The following is a 17,697-nucleotide window of genomic DNA, read 5'->3' as shown; positions in this document are numbered from 1 at the left end:
AACGGAAGAATGACTTCTCATGTCTTGCTCACAACCCTCCTGTTGACGCTTGTAGGAATTGATGCATTGTAAGTCCACTCATTCCCCGCTCGTAAGTTGTGCCAAAAAAACCCAACATCAACAATTTGCACAAATGGAAGTCAGCCGCCAGAAAAAAATTCCCCGCGCTAGGTTGTTTTGCTAGAAGTCCAAGTTTTCTGGAACATGGCTTGGATTCATAGCAAGGACAGCCTGTATTATTTTTATTTAATTCTCATGATTTTTAAGGAGGACTGACTGGATTTCTGAAGGACCGGAGTTGGTAAGACCGCTGTTGCAAAGGGCTGATGGGGAGATACTTACATCTGGGGCACACCTAGGCTCCTTCCAGCTTTCCGGCGAGAAGCCAGGAGCACTGGCAAGGAAACCGTGAGCCTTTCACTTTCCTGGGCCAGGCTGGGCATCGTAGCGTTGACAACATTCGGATGGGCTGAAACGCAGGAGGCTCGGGTCTGCATGTGTGTCCAGCCCTGCTGACCTCAGACCCAAGGCGGGGGGCGCATTTCTTGCCAGACACACGGAAGAGAGGAGATTTAGGGGTTCAGGTGGGATTGTGACCCCGCAGTAGCTGGTAAGGAGCTGGGCCCGGGCCCAGACATGGAAACGCCCAGTTGTGTGCTTTGGGGACTGCTCTGTCACCCATCAGCCAGCCCTGTGCCAGCGAGTTGGCTCTGTAAAAGTGCAGGAAGATGTGTGACGTTTTCAGCAGGAAATGAAGACACGGTCATTGCCCAATTTAAACCTCAGAGCGCAGGGCCGGAGAGAGAGGGCATAGGACGGAGAACAGAGCGGAGCGGCAGAGAAACTTATGAGAGATGGTAGAATGGTGACCCTGCCGCACACCATGAAATATTCCTTTCTGATGACAGCCCTGAGTTTCCTGCCGCTACTGGGTGAGTAGGGGGTGGGGAAAGGTCACCCCTGTGTGTGTCCCACCTGACGATGCTTTGGGTGGATCTAGAGCCCTGCGTGAGACCAGGGGAACATGCCCTCCCTCTTAGCAAACTGTTAACCATTGGCCTGACCCTTCCATTTGAAAGGCCAAAGTTCAGGGCAAAGTGGTCAGCTGAGCGCAGGGAAGGAAAAGACGAGTCCACCGAAGCCGTTTTTTTCCTTCTTGGGCTAGACTGACGTGGCCACAAGTTGCATTGCAGTCCGGTGGGGCCTGCCTTCTGATCACATGACCACCGGGTTTGGCTTGGCATCTGCCCCTAGCGCCAGGCCTCTGGTGTCAGGCGGGGAGTGGCGGGTGGGGTGAATGGGCTTGCTTCCTGCACTGTGGGAGGGCCGGTTGGGAACCAACAGGGAGAGCCGATCTGCTTTGCTGCTGAGAACACCACTGCAGAGCGAGCAGGCGACCCTGGAGCAATGGACCTTAGCCAGAGCTGGGGGAAGCCTGCCAGCAGCATCTCAACGAGTCCCCACGAAATCCCACGCATCCACGCGGGGTTGAGTGGTATTAGTGGTGCTGGTCTAGGATACAGACTCCGACCTACTCCCTGGGTCTCCTTGGGGTGCTGGCTCGGGGATGCGCTAGGGACGTATCTGGCTGCATGGGGACTTGCCGTGGGCAAGGAGCAACCACAGTCCACGGGGGACCGGTGAGTGGCCGGGCACGTGGTGGAGGCAAAGAAGTGATGGGAAATGATCCGCCACTGAGGATCTTGCCTCACCTAGTCCTTTCCGTTTCCTTCTGCCCTGTCCCCACGGCTCCCCGGGCGCTGAGCCAATGGGAGTGAAGGCAGCGCGGGAGGGAAAGAAACGAGGATGAGGGGCCTTAGGACGAGGCAGACCACGGGCGGCCGGTGTGCTAGGCAGGGGGAGGCTTTGCCTTCCCAGACTGCCAGGCATGGCCCCGCCCACAGAACACCTGCTGCAGGTGTTCTGGGGGTGGAGTGTTGCTGCCCCCAGGCGCCCGCCTCCCCATGCTCCAGGGTCAGGAAGCTGGGGCCACGCACCCTCCCTGGTGCTCCGGGTGGGGTGGGCTGGGGGATGCACGCAGGCCCCCTCCCCTCCATGTAGTGGGGGGGTCACCTGCACTCGGCACGCTGCCCCACACCCTCCCCTCCCTGTGGAAGGAGCAGGGCCTCCACGGAAGGGGCAGAGCTGTAGGTGGGGTTGGGGGCCTGCCTCCCCCAACCCTGCCTTCAGCAGCTGCCCACGGGACAAACTCAGGGTATCCCTGGTGTCGCTGGGGGGAGGAAGCCCTGAGCCATGCAACGGCGCGGCAACGGTCCCTCCCCACGTCCGACTGCACTCACGGGCCCCGGTGACTTTTGTTCATTTCCCCTTTTTTCCAGCCTGCGTCAGAGAACAAGCCAGCTGCCAGGGTGAGCCTCCCCAGCCCTGCAGGACCGGGCCCCGGGCTCTGTGGCTGGGCTGTGGCTGCAGAAACCCTCGAGGACAAATCCCCGGGGGCCTCTTTCTGCCTCTGCATTCCCTCTGCCTCCCTCCGATGCGAGGATGCCTTACACAGACACCCAGGCCTGCCCTGGTCCCCCCATGACCCGCGAGCCAAGCCCCTGTAGCAGGGCCACTGAGGGCAAATGAGCCCAGGCAGTCCAGGGCAGGGTGGGGTACACCTGTTCCCGGGCAGTGGGTGAGGAAGGAGCCCCTCCGGCCACGCTGGCTGCATTACCGTGCTGCCCTGTGACCCAGGCAAGCCACTTCGCCTCCCTTTCAGTTTCCCCCTCTGCAACGGGCGATAAGACGAGCGAGTCACCCACTACTTCCTGGGGATCTAGGCTTGGTCAACGTCTGCACAGAGCTGGAAAGCCACACACCACTCTTGCACATGCTACGGGCTGTCTCCCCCAGTCAGGAATCATAGAACCGGAAGGGACCTTGCAAGGGCATCGGGTCCGGTCCCCTGCCCTCCCGTCAGGACCAAGCACCAACTAGACCATCCCTGACAAGTGTCTGTCCAACTTGCACTTGAATATCTCCTGTGATGGAAAGTCCACAACCCCCCTGGGCAATTTATTCCAGTGTTTCACCCCCCTGACAGGCAGGAAGTTTTTCCTAATGTCCAACCTCAACCTCCCTCGCTGCCGTTTAAGCCCGTTGCTTCCTGTCCTGGCCTCAGAGACCAAGGCAACCAAGTTTTCTCCCTCTTCCTGGTAATGCCCTTTTAGATACTAGAAAACCTCTATCATGTCCCCTCTCAATCTTCTCCCTTCCAAACTAAACAAGCCCAGTTCCTTCAGTCTTCCCTCGTAGCTCATGTTCTCTAGACCTTCCATCATTCTCTGCTCTGGACCCTTGCCAATTTCTCCACATCTTCCTTGGAATGTGGAGCCCAGAACTGGACACAAGACTCCAGCAGAGGCTTCAGTCTTCAACTGAGGCTCGTGTTCACAGTCCCATCGCAGCCCACGCTGCTATAGCCTCACACCTGGTTAGACCCCTTAGTCCACCGTGGGCTCACCCCAGATGTCCCTAGTAGCTTGGCAAATGCATCCCCTGTCTAGCTGGAGGGTGCCCACACACAGGTAAAACTGGATCCCATTCCGGGATTCGTGCTGAAGGAATTCCCGTGGCTCTTTAGCCAGATCACTGGCACCAAACCTCCCTGGTGGGGCATTCCCGCGGCTCCCTGGGCCGGCAGCAGCCTCTGACGTGTTGTGCACCTGATGGGGGCTGAGTTGGGACCCAAACGCCCTGGCGCTGCCTTCACTTGCAAGAGCCCTGAAGCTGCTCTATAGCAAGCCTCGTGCCGCGCTGATTCGCACTCATTTCAGCTGCCGGTCCCACGGGGACCACGCAAAAAGGGCGAGAGCCCAGGTCACAGGAGGGAGGCAAACCTGCCAGGCGCTAGAGGAGATGCAGTTGCTGAGGACAGCCAGTGGGGTAGGAAAACCAGCTTCCAAATCTGAGCCGCCCCCCAGAGAAAGGAGATCCCAGGAGAGGGGTTCTAGGTCTCTCTTTCCACGTGGGCAGCTGCTCTCAAAATCTGCTCCCGGGAGCTGTTATTGACATTCTACGGTGCCGGTTTTTGCTTCTATCAGTTTCTGCTACCCATACTCCGGCTTTGGTCCTCCTCGACAGCTGGCCCGGGGTGGGGCAGGCAGGACCCCAGCGGGACGGGGAGATGCCGTTCCTGACATCAGCCGCCCGGCAGGTGTGCGTGCTGGGAGGGTTCCCGCTCACGGCCACGGGGGCAGGTCCCGCGGACGCGCCGCTCTGAGCCGGCTGGTGCTTCTGCCCGGCCTTCTGAGGCTCGCAGAGCACCCCCTGGCACGGCTAACCAGCCACCCCCACTTCGGAGCAGGCTGCCGGGGAGCTGCCCAGCTGCAGGCCCAAGAGCGGCGCAGGGCAGGGCTGCTCAGTTCTCTTCTAGCAGCCACGGCCCCCAGACACCGGTCGCTGCTCTGTTTCCTGTAGCCCCGGGGACCCTGGGTCTCCGAATCACTCCCCGCTGGCCAGGTGAGTGGGGGGGGACGTGGACACATCCCTGCTGCTGTGTTTGCCTCCCCCAGGGGTGGACGCTGGCACCAAGTGCTGCGGCTTCTGCGAGCCTGGAAAAGACTTACCCGTGACTCCGGAGTGCGCCAGAAAAATCATGAGCATCAGCTACACGTGTGTGGAGCAGGAGCAGGAGCAGACGCAGAAGAAGAACGATACGTTCTGCGCGTGTCTGCAGGACAAGCTCCACAGGTACAGGGGGGGCGTGCTGGGGAGTGGGGCCCGGTGCCCCGTCAGGGCTCAGCAGGGAGAGGGGCAGGCTAAGGCAGCCAGCCCAGGATGCCCCCATGTCCTGGCCCAGGAGGGAGGCTCCTGCCCCCGCGTCCCCCCTCTGGCCAGAGAGGGGCAGTGCCAGAGTTCAGGAGCGAGGGGTCGGTCAGTCCCAAAGCCAGCCTCGTGCTGAGGTGAAGGGTTCGTGCCAAAACTAGGGTTGCCAGGTGTCCGGCGTTGACCCAGACAGTCCGGTATTTTCGCCTCCTCTCTGGTAAAAAAAAATGCAGAAAATACCGGACACCGATAATGTCCGATAATGTCCGGTGTTTTCTGATATTTTCCCGGCCAGGGGGTGAAAATACCAGACTGCCCGGGTCAATACCGGACACCTGGCAACCCTACGACACACTCAGCAACTGGGCCCACCCCCGCTTTCCTGGTTTTGCAGGGGAGCCGTCTGGCCTGGAGCAGGGAGACAAGATGGCCACTTCGTAGGTCCAAAAAGCCTCTTAAAGGGGCCATCCTGGCGGGTTTTTTAATTATTTTTTTATCTATATATTTTTTTTGCTTAATAAGTCTCAGGGTCCTTTTTTTTTTTGTTGTTCAGCAGCTTTGGTCTCCCCCCTTTTCTTTTTCTCAATAGAATTTTTTCCCCAGGGTGGTGTTTTTTGGGGGTTTTTGTTTGTTTGTTCGTTTGTTTTTGCGGGGGGAGTGTTCAGTATTTTTGGCTAAATCATCTGGCAATCCTAGCCAAAACCCCCCCCGGGAAGGGTTATTCCCAGCCTCCTTCAGCCAGGCTCTTTCCCGCCTCTCTTTTCCCTGCTCCCCATTAGCTGAAATACGCCTAGGCAGCACTACTCTTCCTCAGCGTCCTGGGGACACACATTTCCGGGCGGCCATTTCCCAGCCAGTAGGAACAGCTGCACCCCTTCCCCCATTCCCAGCACGCCCCTCCTTCCCATGGCAGGTTCTGGCTGGCCTTCGAGGACTACCTCACCAAGGAGGAGGCGCACGAGGACATCGTGGACATGAGCAGGATGAAGGCCCGGGTGCAGAACATCAGCACCAGCCTCGACCAGGACCTCCTCTTCACGCTGGCGCCCAACGAGGTAGCAAACACCATCCTCCTCGCAGGGCAGCATCTTTGCCGCCTGGGCGCTGGGCCTCGGCTCTCAGGCAGACACCTCGGGGTCAGGGTGCTCTGGGGGGCGGCCACACTGCCGAAGGCAACCGCTGTGTTGCGTTAGCCCCTGCCGGCACACTGCAGGCCAGGATGGACCCAGGGACTTCTTCAGATCTCCTGTTTTCCGCTTCAGTGGGGCGACGAAGGAACGAGTCCCTTGAAACCACCCCTGGAGAAGGTGGGGGGTGCTGGCGGCCGTACCTCACACTCCATATCGCTCACGTTTGCCGCCAGGGCTGGTAGGGGCCAAGTCAATCGAATCACAGAGCCCTAGAACTGGAAGGGACCTCGAGAGGCCATCAGGGCCCTCACGGCAGGACCAAGCACCATTCTAGACCAACCCTGATTGAGGTCTCTCCAACCTGCTCTCAAGGAGCTCCAGGGATGGAGATTCCCCCACCTCCCCAGGGTCCCCCTGGCCTGGAAGAACTTGCTTCTTCTCACAGACCCTCACACCGAGCCCAGGTGGCAACCGCGAGGCGGCCATGCCCTCTCGTGGCCAGAGCACGGAACTGAGCAGTGGGGCATCTGAGGTCTAGGCCCAGATCAGCTCTCGAGGCACTGAGTGACGGTGGGCAAGGGGCTTTCTCTTTGTCTGTGATTTCCCCATTTCTGCGGGGGGGGGGGGATAATCTCCACCTCGCCAGGGTGTTTGGAAAGGGCCCGGGGGTCTGCGGCGGACGGTGCTAGAGAAGAACCCGGCGTCCTCGCGCGCAGTAACGTGCTATTCCCGCTCCGCCATGCAGGTCCCCAGGGAGGGGAACGCCAGCGTGAGGGGGCACGTGAGCAGCGTCAAACTGCCCCAGGGAATATTTCAGTCCCTTCACAACAAGACAGACCACGTCAAAGTGGCCATCATGGTGCTCAACGTGGAACAATGGGGCCTCTTTAAGGTAAGCCAGGGCTGGTAGCTAATCCCCTGGCCCCCCAGCAATCCCTGATTCACCAGGGCAAGGCGAACACACACGCACTGATTTCCCCCAGCTATGGCGAGGGGCAGAGTCTGCGTACGAGGGCACATTCCCCTTGTGAATTAGACCAGGGCCGGAGAAACTATTTTGAGCTGGGGGCCACTGACCCACAGAAAAATCAGTCGAGGGGCCACACACGCATGAGAAACAAAAAACAACCCCCCCCCCCCAAGCTCTCACTGATGTGGCCCCAACTGAGAAGGAGGAAGACACTCCCCACACTCCCCTCACACAGCAAGGCCTATGTGGGCCCAGGCCGGTAGGTTTTGGGTGCTCCAGCCCCACAGAGGGCAGCAGGGGCGCTGGATCCAGGCAAGCCAGGGGCCACAACTGGCCCCCGGGCTTTAGGTTCCCCACCCCTGAATTAGACCCTGCTCCAGGACAGCTGCCACTTGAGTCCACGGCTGAAGGCCAGGTGGCTGAACAAACTCCTTTGTGGCCCCACCGTGGGAGCCAGGGCCGTGGGAGGGCTGCCGTGTGATGGGGCAGTGGCAGGACGCATGCCTAGGCCTGCCGGATCTAGAGCCGTGAATCGTGACAGGGTCATCAACCAGCCACGACTTAGAGCGGGGGTGGGCAAAAGGGCCTCCAAGCATGTGGATCCAGCCCACGGAGGCCCTGCCACTCTCCCTGCCTCCCAGCCAATCAGAGCCTGGGGGTGGGGGGGCTGCCCGCAAAGCTCCTCCCACCCTGCCAGGACGGGAGGAGACTGATTGGCCTGGGGGAGGAGGGGGGGTGCGCGAAGTCTCCTCCCGCCCTGCGAGGGGGGTGGCGCTTGGGGGGCCCCTCTCCCTGTGCAGATGAGCTGGAGCCCTTGCACGATGCCGGTACCCTGCAGGACCCTGACCAGACGGGCACCATGCTGGACAACATCATGGTCAGCGTGAACGTGGGAGGCAGGGAGACCGCTGCATTCAACAACTGCATGGAACTCACCTTCTCCCACAGCCCACTGCCCCTGGTGAGCCGGCCCCCCCATTCTCCCCTCCGCCCCGAGGGGGGCTGCCGTGCGCACTAACCCCTCTGTGTTTGCAGGACACGGCCAGGCACTGCGTCTTCTGGGACCCCAAGAAAGGTGCGTGAGGGGCTGGGCCTCGAAGGGGCTGGGCATAGACCCTTGCTTCACCAGGGCATGCGGGCAGAGAGCAGGAAAAGTCGGGCAGAGACAAGCCCCCCACCCAGACAGGACCACGCCTCGGGCTTACCAGGGTGGGCACCTGCGTGCTTGCCAACCCCTCTGCGGAACGCCCGAGTCCCCTGGTGCCAAGGCCTCGTGGCCGGGCGAGCGTTGGGGGCTGCCCCCCACTCTGCCTTGGGCTGCGGTCGCCTGGCCGGCTTGGCGTTTTGTGTTTTACCTGCCCGGCTCGCCACGGCAAAGCGCCCGGGCCTGCCTCCATTCCTGCAGGTAGACCCACTCGCGCCAACATAGCGTTAGAGTGAGCCCCAGAGGCCTCAGAACTTAGCCGGGGCCAGGTGAGCGGGACAGGACCCCCCTCCCGAAATGCCAGCCCATGGCATGTACTATGGGCTGCCCCCTCGCCCTCTGTGCATTTCCCAAATAATATGGCTCCTGCGGCATCAGCGCCTGCGTGTAGCCGTTGTGCTCATGGCTTAGAAAGACACCAACTCAGGGACGTCCCCCTCAGAGCCGACCGCACGGCCTTTGTGAGCCACGGCGAACAAGACCACTGCCCCACCTTGTGGCCTTCACCATCCCCTCCCCACCCTGGGGCCTTGCAGTGTCTTCCCACGTGGGGCTTGGAGCTGGCCGAGCCCTGGCACGACCCTTCAGCGCAGGGCTGGTGCGGTTCCACGGCTATCGGCTGCCCTCGGGTTACAGGCCGTGGCTTCTCCACGTGACTCTTGCAGGCCTGCGTGGAGGATGGAACACGTCCGGCTGCCTCACGGACTGCAGAGAGAGGGAGACAGTGTGCTGTTGTGACCACCTGACCTTCTTCACCCTCCTGCTGGTATCGCCTGTGCTCCCAGCCGCCGGTGGTTCCACACATGGCCGGCTGTACACTTACACCGGCAGCCCCGGTCCCTCGTCAGCAACAAACCCAATTCAGCCCTGCAGGGTGGCGGAGGGGGGACGTTCTCCAACTAAGCATCTGGCCTGGGATACCAAAGCGGAAAGACTTACGCTCTCTGCTCCCAGCTGGAAGGGCTGCCCGGTCATTATGGTCCCTTGCAACCTTCTCTGAGCCCCCGGCCTCCTCCCCCCACCATCGCTGAGCACACCGGGCGTAACCGATCCACTGCCCCAGGGGGCAAGCCAGGCGTTGCTTTCAGGCCTCTCACGCTTAGCGCCCCTCCTCCGCCCTCAGGGGCTTATGGAGCCGAGCCTGCCCCACCAGCCCGGCCTTCATCCCCAGCCCAGCCTATCAGTGGCTCTATCCCAGCGGCTCCAGCAGGCTGTGACGCTGCCTCAGCTCTCCGGTCCGCCGCGGGCCACCGTCGCGCCCGCCCGCGCCTGTCCTAACCCCGCGCCTCGGTGTGCGTTTGACAGAATCCGTCCCTGGACGCCTTCACGGCCCAGAGGTTGTCCACTATCGCAAACGTCGGCTGCGGGATTTCCATGGGCTTCTCGGTCCTCACGGTCGGCCTGTACTTTGTGCTGAGGTAGGACCCGTCCCACGCCTCTCGCGCTCTCTGGGGCTCACCCCACCCTTCTTGTACCGCTCTCCTGCTGGCGCCTGGGATGGGAGAATGCCGAGGCTCCGGGCTGAGCTTCACCCTGGTGCAAACCGCTGCAGTGACTTACAGGCGGTAACGGCGAGGGCAGGGACGGGCTCTAAGGCCCCCCCTCCCAGTCATGGAGAAGGGCAACAAGAACTGACCAGAGTCCTGCATTTCTGAGGCCGCCCGATGCTACAGGCACCCCCCAGTGAGGGGCAGCCTTGGACTGGCTCGTTTGTTCCCTTTTCTACCAGTCTCTTGCATTGCAGTCACAGCCAGGCTGCGTTTGCGCTGGTCCCCAGGCACACAAATAGCCACCAGGAAAGGAGACTGTGTCACCAAGAGCTTCCCGTCTCCTCTCGTCCCCTTTTCCCCTGCCCACAGGCGGGTCCTTTGATTCCCCCAGGGGCGTTCCCCGTCGTTCCCTGGTCCTGTTAGGAAGCCCTGGTTAACCGGGTCTCTCCCTACGTGGTGGGAGAGGGTAAATCATCTGCCCTCGTTCATGGACATCCCGCCCCGGGAAGGAGGAGGATCCCTGCCCTGTTGTCTCCTGAGCAGCAGTGGGGAATTGGGGATCCCAGCACAGTGAGGGGGTCTCTCTGGGGTCTGCACTGAGCCTCGTTCCATCTCAGGTGTGCCTACAAAAATTTCAAATCTGACAACTTGGTCAAAATCCACATGAACCTCACGAGCAGCCTGCTCCTCCTGAACCTGGCCTACCTGCTGAACAGCTGGATCGTCAGGCTGGGCCGCCCGGGTCTATGCAAGGGCATCGGCGGCGTCACCCACTACGGCCTGCTCTGCTGTTTCACCTGGATGGCCATCGAGGCCTTTCAGCTCTACCTGCTGGCCATCAAAGTCACCAACACCTACATGCGGCACTACCTGGTGAAGCTGTGCCTCGTGGGCTGGGGTAAGCTGCATCTCCCCGCCTGGCGAGGGGCCCGGGCGTCCCAGCCCCAGAGAGCTTAGGGCCAGCTCTGGAAGGGGTACGTCTAACCTCTTTGGGTCCACAGTCTGACCTGCTGTAGGAAGGCTAGAACCTCCGGACTGAAAATATCTGCCTGTGTCAGAAATCCGTTCCCCCAGCACGGCCCAATTAGCGAGGCACCACCCCTCGGCCTGTAGCTTAGGAGGACACCAGACCCCATCCAACCTGCCTCCAACTGCTTTCCCATCTTCACAAAACCTCACCGAGATTTGCCTGCTGGCTCAGCCTATGTCTGGACAAGAGCTCAGAGCACTGGGACATAGAATAGCAGCCCCTCCTCTCCCCGTCCCGGCTCTCACGGCCTGCCCCTTTTGCTTGTGCAGGCTTCCCTGCTCTGGTGGTCACTATCGCGGGCAGCATGAACAGCTACGGACAATACGCCATTAAGGACGCGGCCAACCAGACCACTGTCACCCTGTAAGTGGCCCGTTCTCGTCTGGCTGGCGGTGGCGTGGGCCGGCTCCGCGCTTGGCTTGGGCACAGCCAGCCTGCTCCTCTGCTGGGAAACGGGACCCATCTTTGCTTGGCTCCTCCGTTTCACAGGAAGCGGCTGCCCTCTGCTTCCTGCCCGACTCCCGGTTAAGAACGAGACGCTCTCCGCAGCGGCGGAAACCAGCCTGGCTCATGGGCGGCCCCGTACGCTCTGTGGGGGGCAGGACTAAGAGGCCAGGGCAAGCGAAGCTTCCCCCAACAGCTGGCCCACTGACCAAAAAGGGGGGGCATCCTGGCCATATCCTGCTCCCTCCCCGGTCCTACTCCCCCTCCTCCTCTTCCCACAAGGCTCCGCCTCTTCCTGTCCTAGCCCTGCCTGCTTGGGGGGCGCTCAGGAGGGGGTGGAGAGGTGCACATGGGCAGTGAGTGGCCGGCCAGCCAGGGGAGGGGGATGCGGTGCAGAGGAACAAGCAGTGGGGGGGGGCAGAGTGAGGCCAGGGGCGGAGCTTCAGAGGGAGGAGGCTCAGCAGGGGCGGAGCTTCAGAGGGAGGAGGCTCAGCAGGGGCGGAGCCACCGGCCAGGCACAGAGTCATGCCCCGCCCAGGCACAGTTCCACCTGCAGAACGTCTCTGCCCCCCACGGATGCCTGCTGGCCCTGCCTTCCAGCAGAGACTTTATGCAGGCAGGTCCTGGTGCTAGGAAAGCCACGAGCGATGTCTGGGGGGGCTGCCCCCCAGCTCCGATAGCCCCCATGCCCAGGCTCACTGTGGTGCCCCTTGCAGGTGCTGGATAGACGCCGGTCACGCGCTGGTCCATTACATCACCAACTGCAGCTACTTCGGCTTGATCCTCCTCGCCAACATGCTGGTGCTCGGGGCGGTCGTCTGGAAGCTGTGCGGCCTGAGGAGAACCACAGCGGGGAAGGAGGCGAAAATAGAGGCCTGGAAGGGGGGCCTGACGGTGCTAGGCCTCTCCTGTCTACTGGGAGCCACCTGGGGGCTGGCCTTCTTCACCTACGGCACCATGTCCGTGCCGGCCCTGTACCTCTTCACCGTGCTGAACTCTCTGCAAGGTGAGCATGAGAGCCAGGCCGTGCTGCACCCCGGCGGGGCCCCGCGGCGGCACTGGCTTCGCACCAGCGGCTGGAGGCCTCCGCTGCCCTGCCCTCTCCCAGAGAGCTGTGGCCCATCAGCACTGCCGGTCCCAAAGAACCGCGCTACGCCTTGACTGGAATGGAAAGCCACTTGGGGCTCGCGTAGCTGGGGCAATGCATGCTGGGACCGCTCCACCGGCCACACCTCCCTGGCAAAGGGGAGGCAATTCTGGGAACCCCAGGGCTAGCAGAGACCTCAGGCATCAGCGAGTCCAGCCCCCTGCCCAACGCAGGACCAATCCCAGCTCAATCAGCCCAGCCAGGGCTGTGTCCAGCCGGGACTTAAACCCCTCTAGGGATGGAGAGTCCACCCCCTCCCTAGGGAACCCAGCCCAGCGCTTCCCACCCGCCTAGGGAAATCATTTTCCCTAATATCCAACCTAGACCTCCCCCACTGCAACTTGAGCCCATTGCTCCTTGCTCTGCCATCCGTCACTGCTGAGACCAGCCTCTCTCCATCCTCTCTGGAACCCCCTTCAGGGAGTTGAAGGCTGATCTCAAATCCCCCATCAGTGCTCAGAGAAACAGGAGAGCTAATGGGCCGCCTGCCCCAAGAGCGAGGGATGATGTTCTCCGGGAGCATCGGCTACCACCCCAGACACTCTCCCCCTGCAGAAGGTTCCTCTCTGGACTCCACCCCTTAGCAAGAGGTGGAGCATTAACCCGGCGGGGGCAGGGGCGTTCACTTTGGAAGGGCTTCTTGAGGCAGGAGGCAGCGGGGGAAATTCCCCCTGGCAATGGCCTAGGAGCCAAGCTCAGCTTGCCCACACGCCCCCTGAGAATTCGGAGGCGAGGTTCAACCTTGTTCCACGCAGTAGCCAGCAGGCTCACCAGTGCTTCCAGCCCTCAGCGAGGCCTTTCCGTCTCCACAGGTCTCTTCATCTTCATCTGGTTCGCGGTCCTCTACTACCCCAAGAGGGACACAGCCGCCGCCTCCTTCGGGACCGGCAGGAACGAGAAAGTCACCACCGCATCCCACAGCTAGCCGGGGGCCCTGCGTCTGCCAGGCCGAGGCAGCCCGCGGAGAAGCATTTTCCCAGTGGCCAGCTGCGCCAGCGGGAGAGCGCCACCAGGCCCCTGTGCCCCCTTGCGGGAGTTGGGTCCAGCAGTGCCTCCCTTTGAGCCTGATGCCCGGCGCGAGGAGATGCATCGTGCCTCCTTCACAGAAGGGTGAACGGGGCCATGGAGGGGCCCAAGTTCCTTGCCCAAGGCTACCTAGCTACAGCTCAGTTTGCCCCACTGGTCTGCCCTAGGAGCAACTCTTAACTCTGCCTGGTTAGGGGGCTGGGAGGACCTGAAGCCAGAGCCTAGAGCCCTGGCGTGTCTCAGGCCCCCAGCGGACATCCTGGCCAACCTGCCCAGCTTGCTTGGGGTCTCCCACACGCCCCTCATCCGCTTGGGCCAAGCGCTACAAAGGCCCTGAGGGCTCACACCCCTTGGGCGTTGCTTTCTAAGGCGCTCTCGTAGCCATCAGGGCTTCGGCTTCTGGGCACGTGGGACTGGAGCTCTGCAGCAGCCCCCCTTTGTTGAGGCAGAAGAGGACCGGGAGTTAGGAACTGAGCCAGCAGGGAAAATGTTCAAGTATCACCCCCCATCCGATAGATCTTAGAGTCACTACAGGGTCAGGGCTGGCATTGAACTGAACTGCAGTGAGAGCCTTGTGCAGATATATTTGTAGCTGCGGAAACAAGCTAGGCTATCCACATCGCCTCCCACGGATAGGGATACCCAGAGGGATACCCAGGGTGGTATAGCCCTCCAACGACAGCGCATAATGCACCGAGGGAGTCCGTCTGCACGAGGTATCCATGGGAACCAGCAGGTTCCTGGGCACTGGCCCCCTAGAGCAGTGTTTCCCAACCTTTTTTTTTTTTATATATAAAGGACCCCTTTTTCCCTCCAAAAAATTATAAGTATCATAGAATCATAGAGCCGGCAGAGACCTCAGAAGGTCATCAAGTCCAGGCCCCTGCCCAAGGCAGGGCCAATCCCAACTCAATCAACCCAGCCAGGGCTTTGTCAAGCTGAGACTTTAATACCTCTAGGGATGGAGGTTCCACCCCCTCCCTAGGGAACCCGTCCCAGTGCTTCCCCCCTCCTAGGGAAATAGTTTTTCCTAATTTCCAACCTAGACCTCCCGCACTGTAACTTGAGACCATTGCTCCTTGTTCTGCCATCCGTCACTACTGAGAACAGCCTCTCTCCAGCCTCTTTGGAACCTCCCTTCAGGGAGTTGCAGGCTGCTATCAAATCCCCCCTCACTCTTCACTTCTGCAGACTAAACAAACCCAACTCCCTCAGCCTCTCCTCGTAGGTCATGTGCTCCAGCCCCCTAATCATTTTGGTTGCTCTCCACTGAACCCTCTCCAAAGCATCCACATCCTTTCTATAGCGGGGGACCCAGCACTGGACACAATACTCCAGATGTGGCCTCACCAGAACCGAATAATGGGAATACTCACTTCTCTGGATCTGCTGGCAATGCTCCTCCTAATGCAACCTAATATGCCATTAGCCTTGGCTACAAGGGCACACTGTTGCCTCATATCCAGCTTCTCATCCACTGGAATCCCCAGGTCCTTTTCTGCAGAACTGCTACTTAGCCAGTCGGTCCCCAGCCTGTAACAATACTTGGGATTCTTCCGTCCCATGGGCAGGACTCTGCACTTGTCCTTGTTGAACCTCATCAGATTTCTTTTGGTCCAATCCTCTAATCTGTCTGGGTCACTCCGGACCCTCTCCCTGCCCCCCAACGTATCTACCTCTCCCCCAGTACCTACAGTTTTCAGACAATTTTTTTTCTACCATTGCAGCACATTTGTTTAAACAACTTAATCGTAGCCAGGCGGGTGATGACATTTTTGGGTATAAAAAGTACAGAAATAATAAAGCGCTGTAAAAACACAAAAATTCAGTTTTCTCCAAATCTCAGCCGTGTTGACGTACCTCCCCTGCCCCAGACTTCTCTTGAGTACCCCTGAGGGTATGTGCGTACCCACTCCAGCCAGATGCCTGGCCCCAGGTCTAGGCCGTGGGGAAAACCGGGGGCTTCTGCAGAAATCAGGGTGCAGCTACACCCTGCCCTATGCTCAAAATAAGATATGCAATTGTGTATCTTATTTCGATCGTATTTCAAAATTGGGCGCGTCCACACAGCACCAAACTTCAAAATTGTGTGCCAAACTAACGTAGAACGAGGGCTCCAGCAATGCGGAAATAGCACACCTGCCTTTCAAAAAGTATTTCGAAATAACAGGCGAGTTTAAAAGACGCGGGGTAGCTATTTTGGGATACTTCCAGTATCCCGCAATAGCCCCGCTGCCTAGACGTACCCTAAATGAATTATACACTAGGTATAGCTAGAGGATTCCCTCCTGACAACACTAGGAACCTTCAGGGTGTGACACAGGGCAAAAGCGGAAGTCTGCGGGGCTCTTCCGTGTGCGCCCCTATTTCCTCCTCTGCTTGCAGCGGTGCATGGGTTGCCAGATCTGCTCTACTCCTGCAAAAGGGCAGAGGTCGAAGCAGACTTCGCCGCAGTGGCTTTTTTTTTTTGCAAGCCTGCTTTTGCATCAATACCTCACCCCCCACCTCCGTACAGAAAGGCCTTCCCTGTTGTGCCAAGGGGTGGCATGGGATGTGACCGAGTAAGTCACATCAGCCAGGAAGCTTTTATAGCTATGCACAGGCCAACGTGGGGTCACACAGGATAAGGTACATTCTGAAGGGAGAAAGGGTGGAGGGCTTCTCCCGTGGCTTAGGGGATAGGCCATTCACCTTGGGAGCGAAGAGTAGCAGGTTTGAGCCCTGCCCCACCACCCAGGCTAGGAGCCACCAGACTGCCAACACAGCAGGAGGGGGCTGGGTTCTTGAGTGGCTTAGGGAAAGGGCATTTGCCGGGGGAGTGGGTTGCTTGCATGGAAGGTGCTGCACACCTGTTCGTTTGCCAATGCAAAAGGCCAATAATTACAGTGTTGAGGCAGAACTGTGGATCTGCTGTTACAAGAAATCTCTTTACCCTAAAGCATTTCTCTGCTCCAAACAGCCACCTGCCTGGAAAAGAGGCTTTGCTCAACTCCCCCAGACTTCTGAGTTCACTGCGGGTCAGTAAAGCCTGCTCCGGGCAGAGTTCTGGCTTGTATAGCATCTTCTACAAAACACAGTCCCAGCAGGCCTTTGGATGCAACCCACCTCAAGATGAAGCTCACAGCCTGCAGAACCACTGGTGTTTGAAAGAACTTACGTAGAGCATGTGGTATGTATCAGCGTGAGCCCCCCTGCAATGAAACAAGCCCACGGTGGATGTGGCTGGCAAGCCAGCTAGATACCAGCATGATGTGCAAGGACAGGCAGGCTGGGAGCGGAAGCCAGGGCGAGAGGCTGATGTTAAAGCAGCTGGAGAATTTAGACACAAGAGCCAGCATGCTCCCAGTTTTGGTTCCCACAGCAACAGCCACGTGATTCTGCCTGGGAGCCTGTCATTCATTCGAGCGAGGTGAGCTCTGTAAATCCAGCCTGGATGTTGTAGGTTATGCCAGGAAATTCCACTGTTTCAGCAGCAGGGAGAGGTTCACCCAGGGGAGGCAAAATACAGCCCGGGGGCTGGATCCGGCCTGCCACGCCTTTGGATGTGAGCTGCTGGCTAGGAGTCAGCTAAGTAAGCATCTCCCAGCCAGAGCCAGCTCCTGACAACCCTCACTCCCTGCACCACGTCACCACCCAGGCCCTCTGCACCCCACAACTCCTCCCAGGCCCTCTGACACCCACCCTTCCCCCAGGCCAGAATCCTCTCCTCACCCATACCCCTATCCCTGACTTTGCACGCCAAGCTGCCAGCCCAGGTCATAACCCAAACCCTCTGCACCTCATCAAGATCTTCTCCTGCGCCCCTACCCCCTCATGGCCCCGCACCCCAATCCCGTCCTGCTCCCCAACACCTCTCAGGCTCCCCTATCTCCTACCGTGAGCTCCCTTCTGGCCCCAACCTGCATCCCAGACCCCACCCCCTCCCCCAGAGAAAAGCGCAGCCCATGGCCACTCACCAACATCTTGGAGAACCCCCCACCCCCATCAGAAGTTAGCTCCCACCCCTAGTGTAGCCATTTGAGCCTCAGAGCATGACCCCAGCTCCCCTACTCGGAACAAGCAGCCCATTCCCAGAGCATCCTGGTCCTGCTCTGGGCAGAGGGCTGGGCTTGATGACCTCCTGAGGTCTCTCCCAGCCCTCGGAGTCTAGGATGCTTTTTAAGGAAGCCGACAGACTCTCTGCAAGCGGCTGGTTTATTTAGAAATGCGGCTCCCTGGGCTTTGCTCATTTCTTCAGGGCTTTAGCGACAGCCACCAGCCCAAAGAGGCCAGCCACGATCAGCATCGCCAGGGCACCAGGGACCCACAGGTGCAGCCCTAAAGAGAGGAGACGACATTTCAGGTTCCCCCTTGTGCTCCGTAGTGGAGAGCTGCACGCCATGGTAGATCTAATGGCGGGTGGGAGGGAGGCTCTTCTCAGGACGGGTAAGAACCATGGAGGCTGCGGATCCAGCAAACGGGACATTGCATGGTGCAAAGACACATC

General features: G+C 59.8%; 2 protein-coding genes across 3 annotated transcripts in view; one reads left to right on the top strand and one right to left on the bottom strand.

Annotated features, from left to right (window-relative positions):
* The first annotated feature begins 205 nt into the window (after positions 1 to 205).
* ADGRG3 (adhesion G protein-coupled receptor G3) lies at positions 206 to 17,395 on the top strand. Its single transcript, XM_075940439.2, has 13 exons — positions 206 to 932; positions 2,340 to 2,369; positions 4,518 to 4,695; positions 5,684 to 5,825; positions 6,646 to 6,792; positions 7,709 to 7,831; positions 7,906 to 7,945; positions 8,740 to 8,840; positions 9,380 to 9,492; positions 10,182 to 10,462; positions 10,864 to 10,957; positions 11,755 to 12,044; positions 12,998 to 17,395. Exons 1-13 carry the CDS (start codon positions 848 to 850, stop codon positions 13,108 to 13,110), a joined length of 1,737 nt encoding a protein of 578 aa, XP_075796554.2. The 5' UTR covers positions 206 to 847; the 3' UTR covers positions 13,111 to 17,395.
* LOC102463142 (zona pellucida glycoprotein D-like) overlaps positions 17,372 to 17,697 on the bottom strand; it is a 19,687-nt gene continuing 19,361 nt past the window's right edge. For both annotated transcript variants that reach the window (XM_089781424.1, XM_075940441.2), the window contains exon 9: positions 17,372 to 17,528. In XM_089781424.1, coding sequence (XP_089637550.1) covers positions 17,437 to 17,528 — 92 coding nt within the window. In that variant the 3' untranslated portion in view covers positions 17,372 to 17,436. The remainder of the gene's footprint in view (positions 17,529 to 17,697) is intronic.

The sequence above is a fragment of the Pelodiscus sinensis genome, chromosome 12 (genome assembly GCF_052426305.1).
Source record: "Pelodiscus sinensis isolate ZL-2025 chromosome 12, ASM5242630v1, whole genome shotgun sequence".
In the NCBI taxonomy this organism is placed as follows: Eukaryota; Metazoa; Chordata; order Testudines; family Trionychidae; genus Pelodiscus; species Pelodiscus sinensis.
The sequence above is the reverse complement of the archived record's forward strand: the minus strand, read 5'-3'. Positions and strand labels throughout refer to the sequence as shown.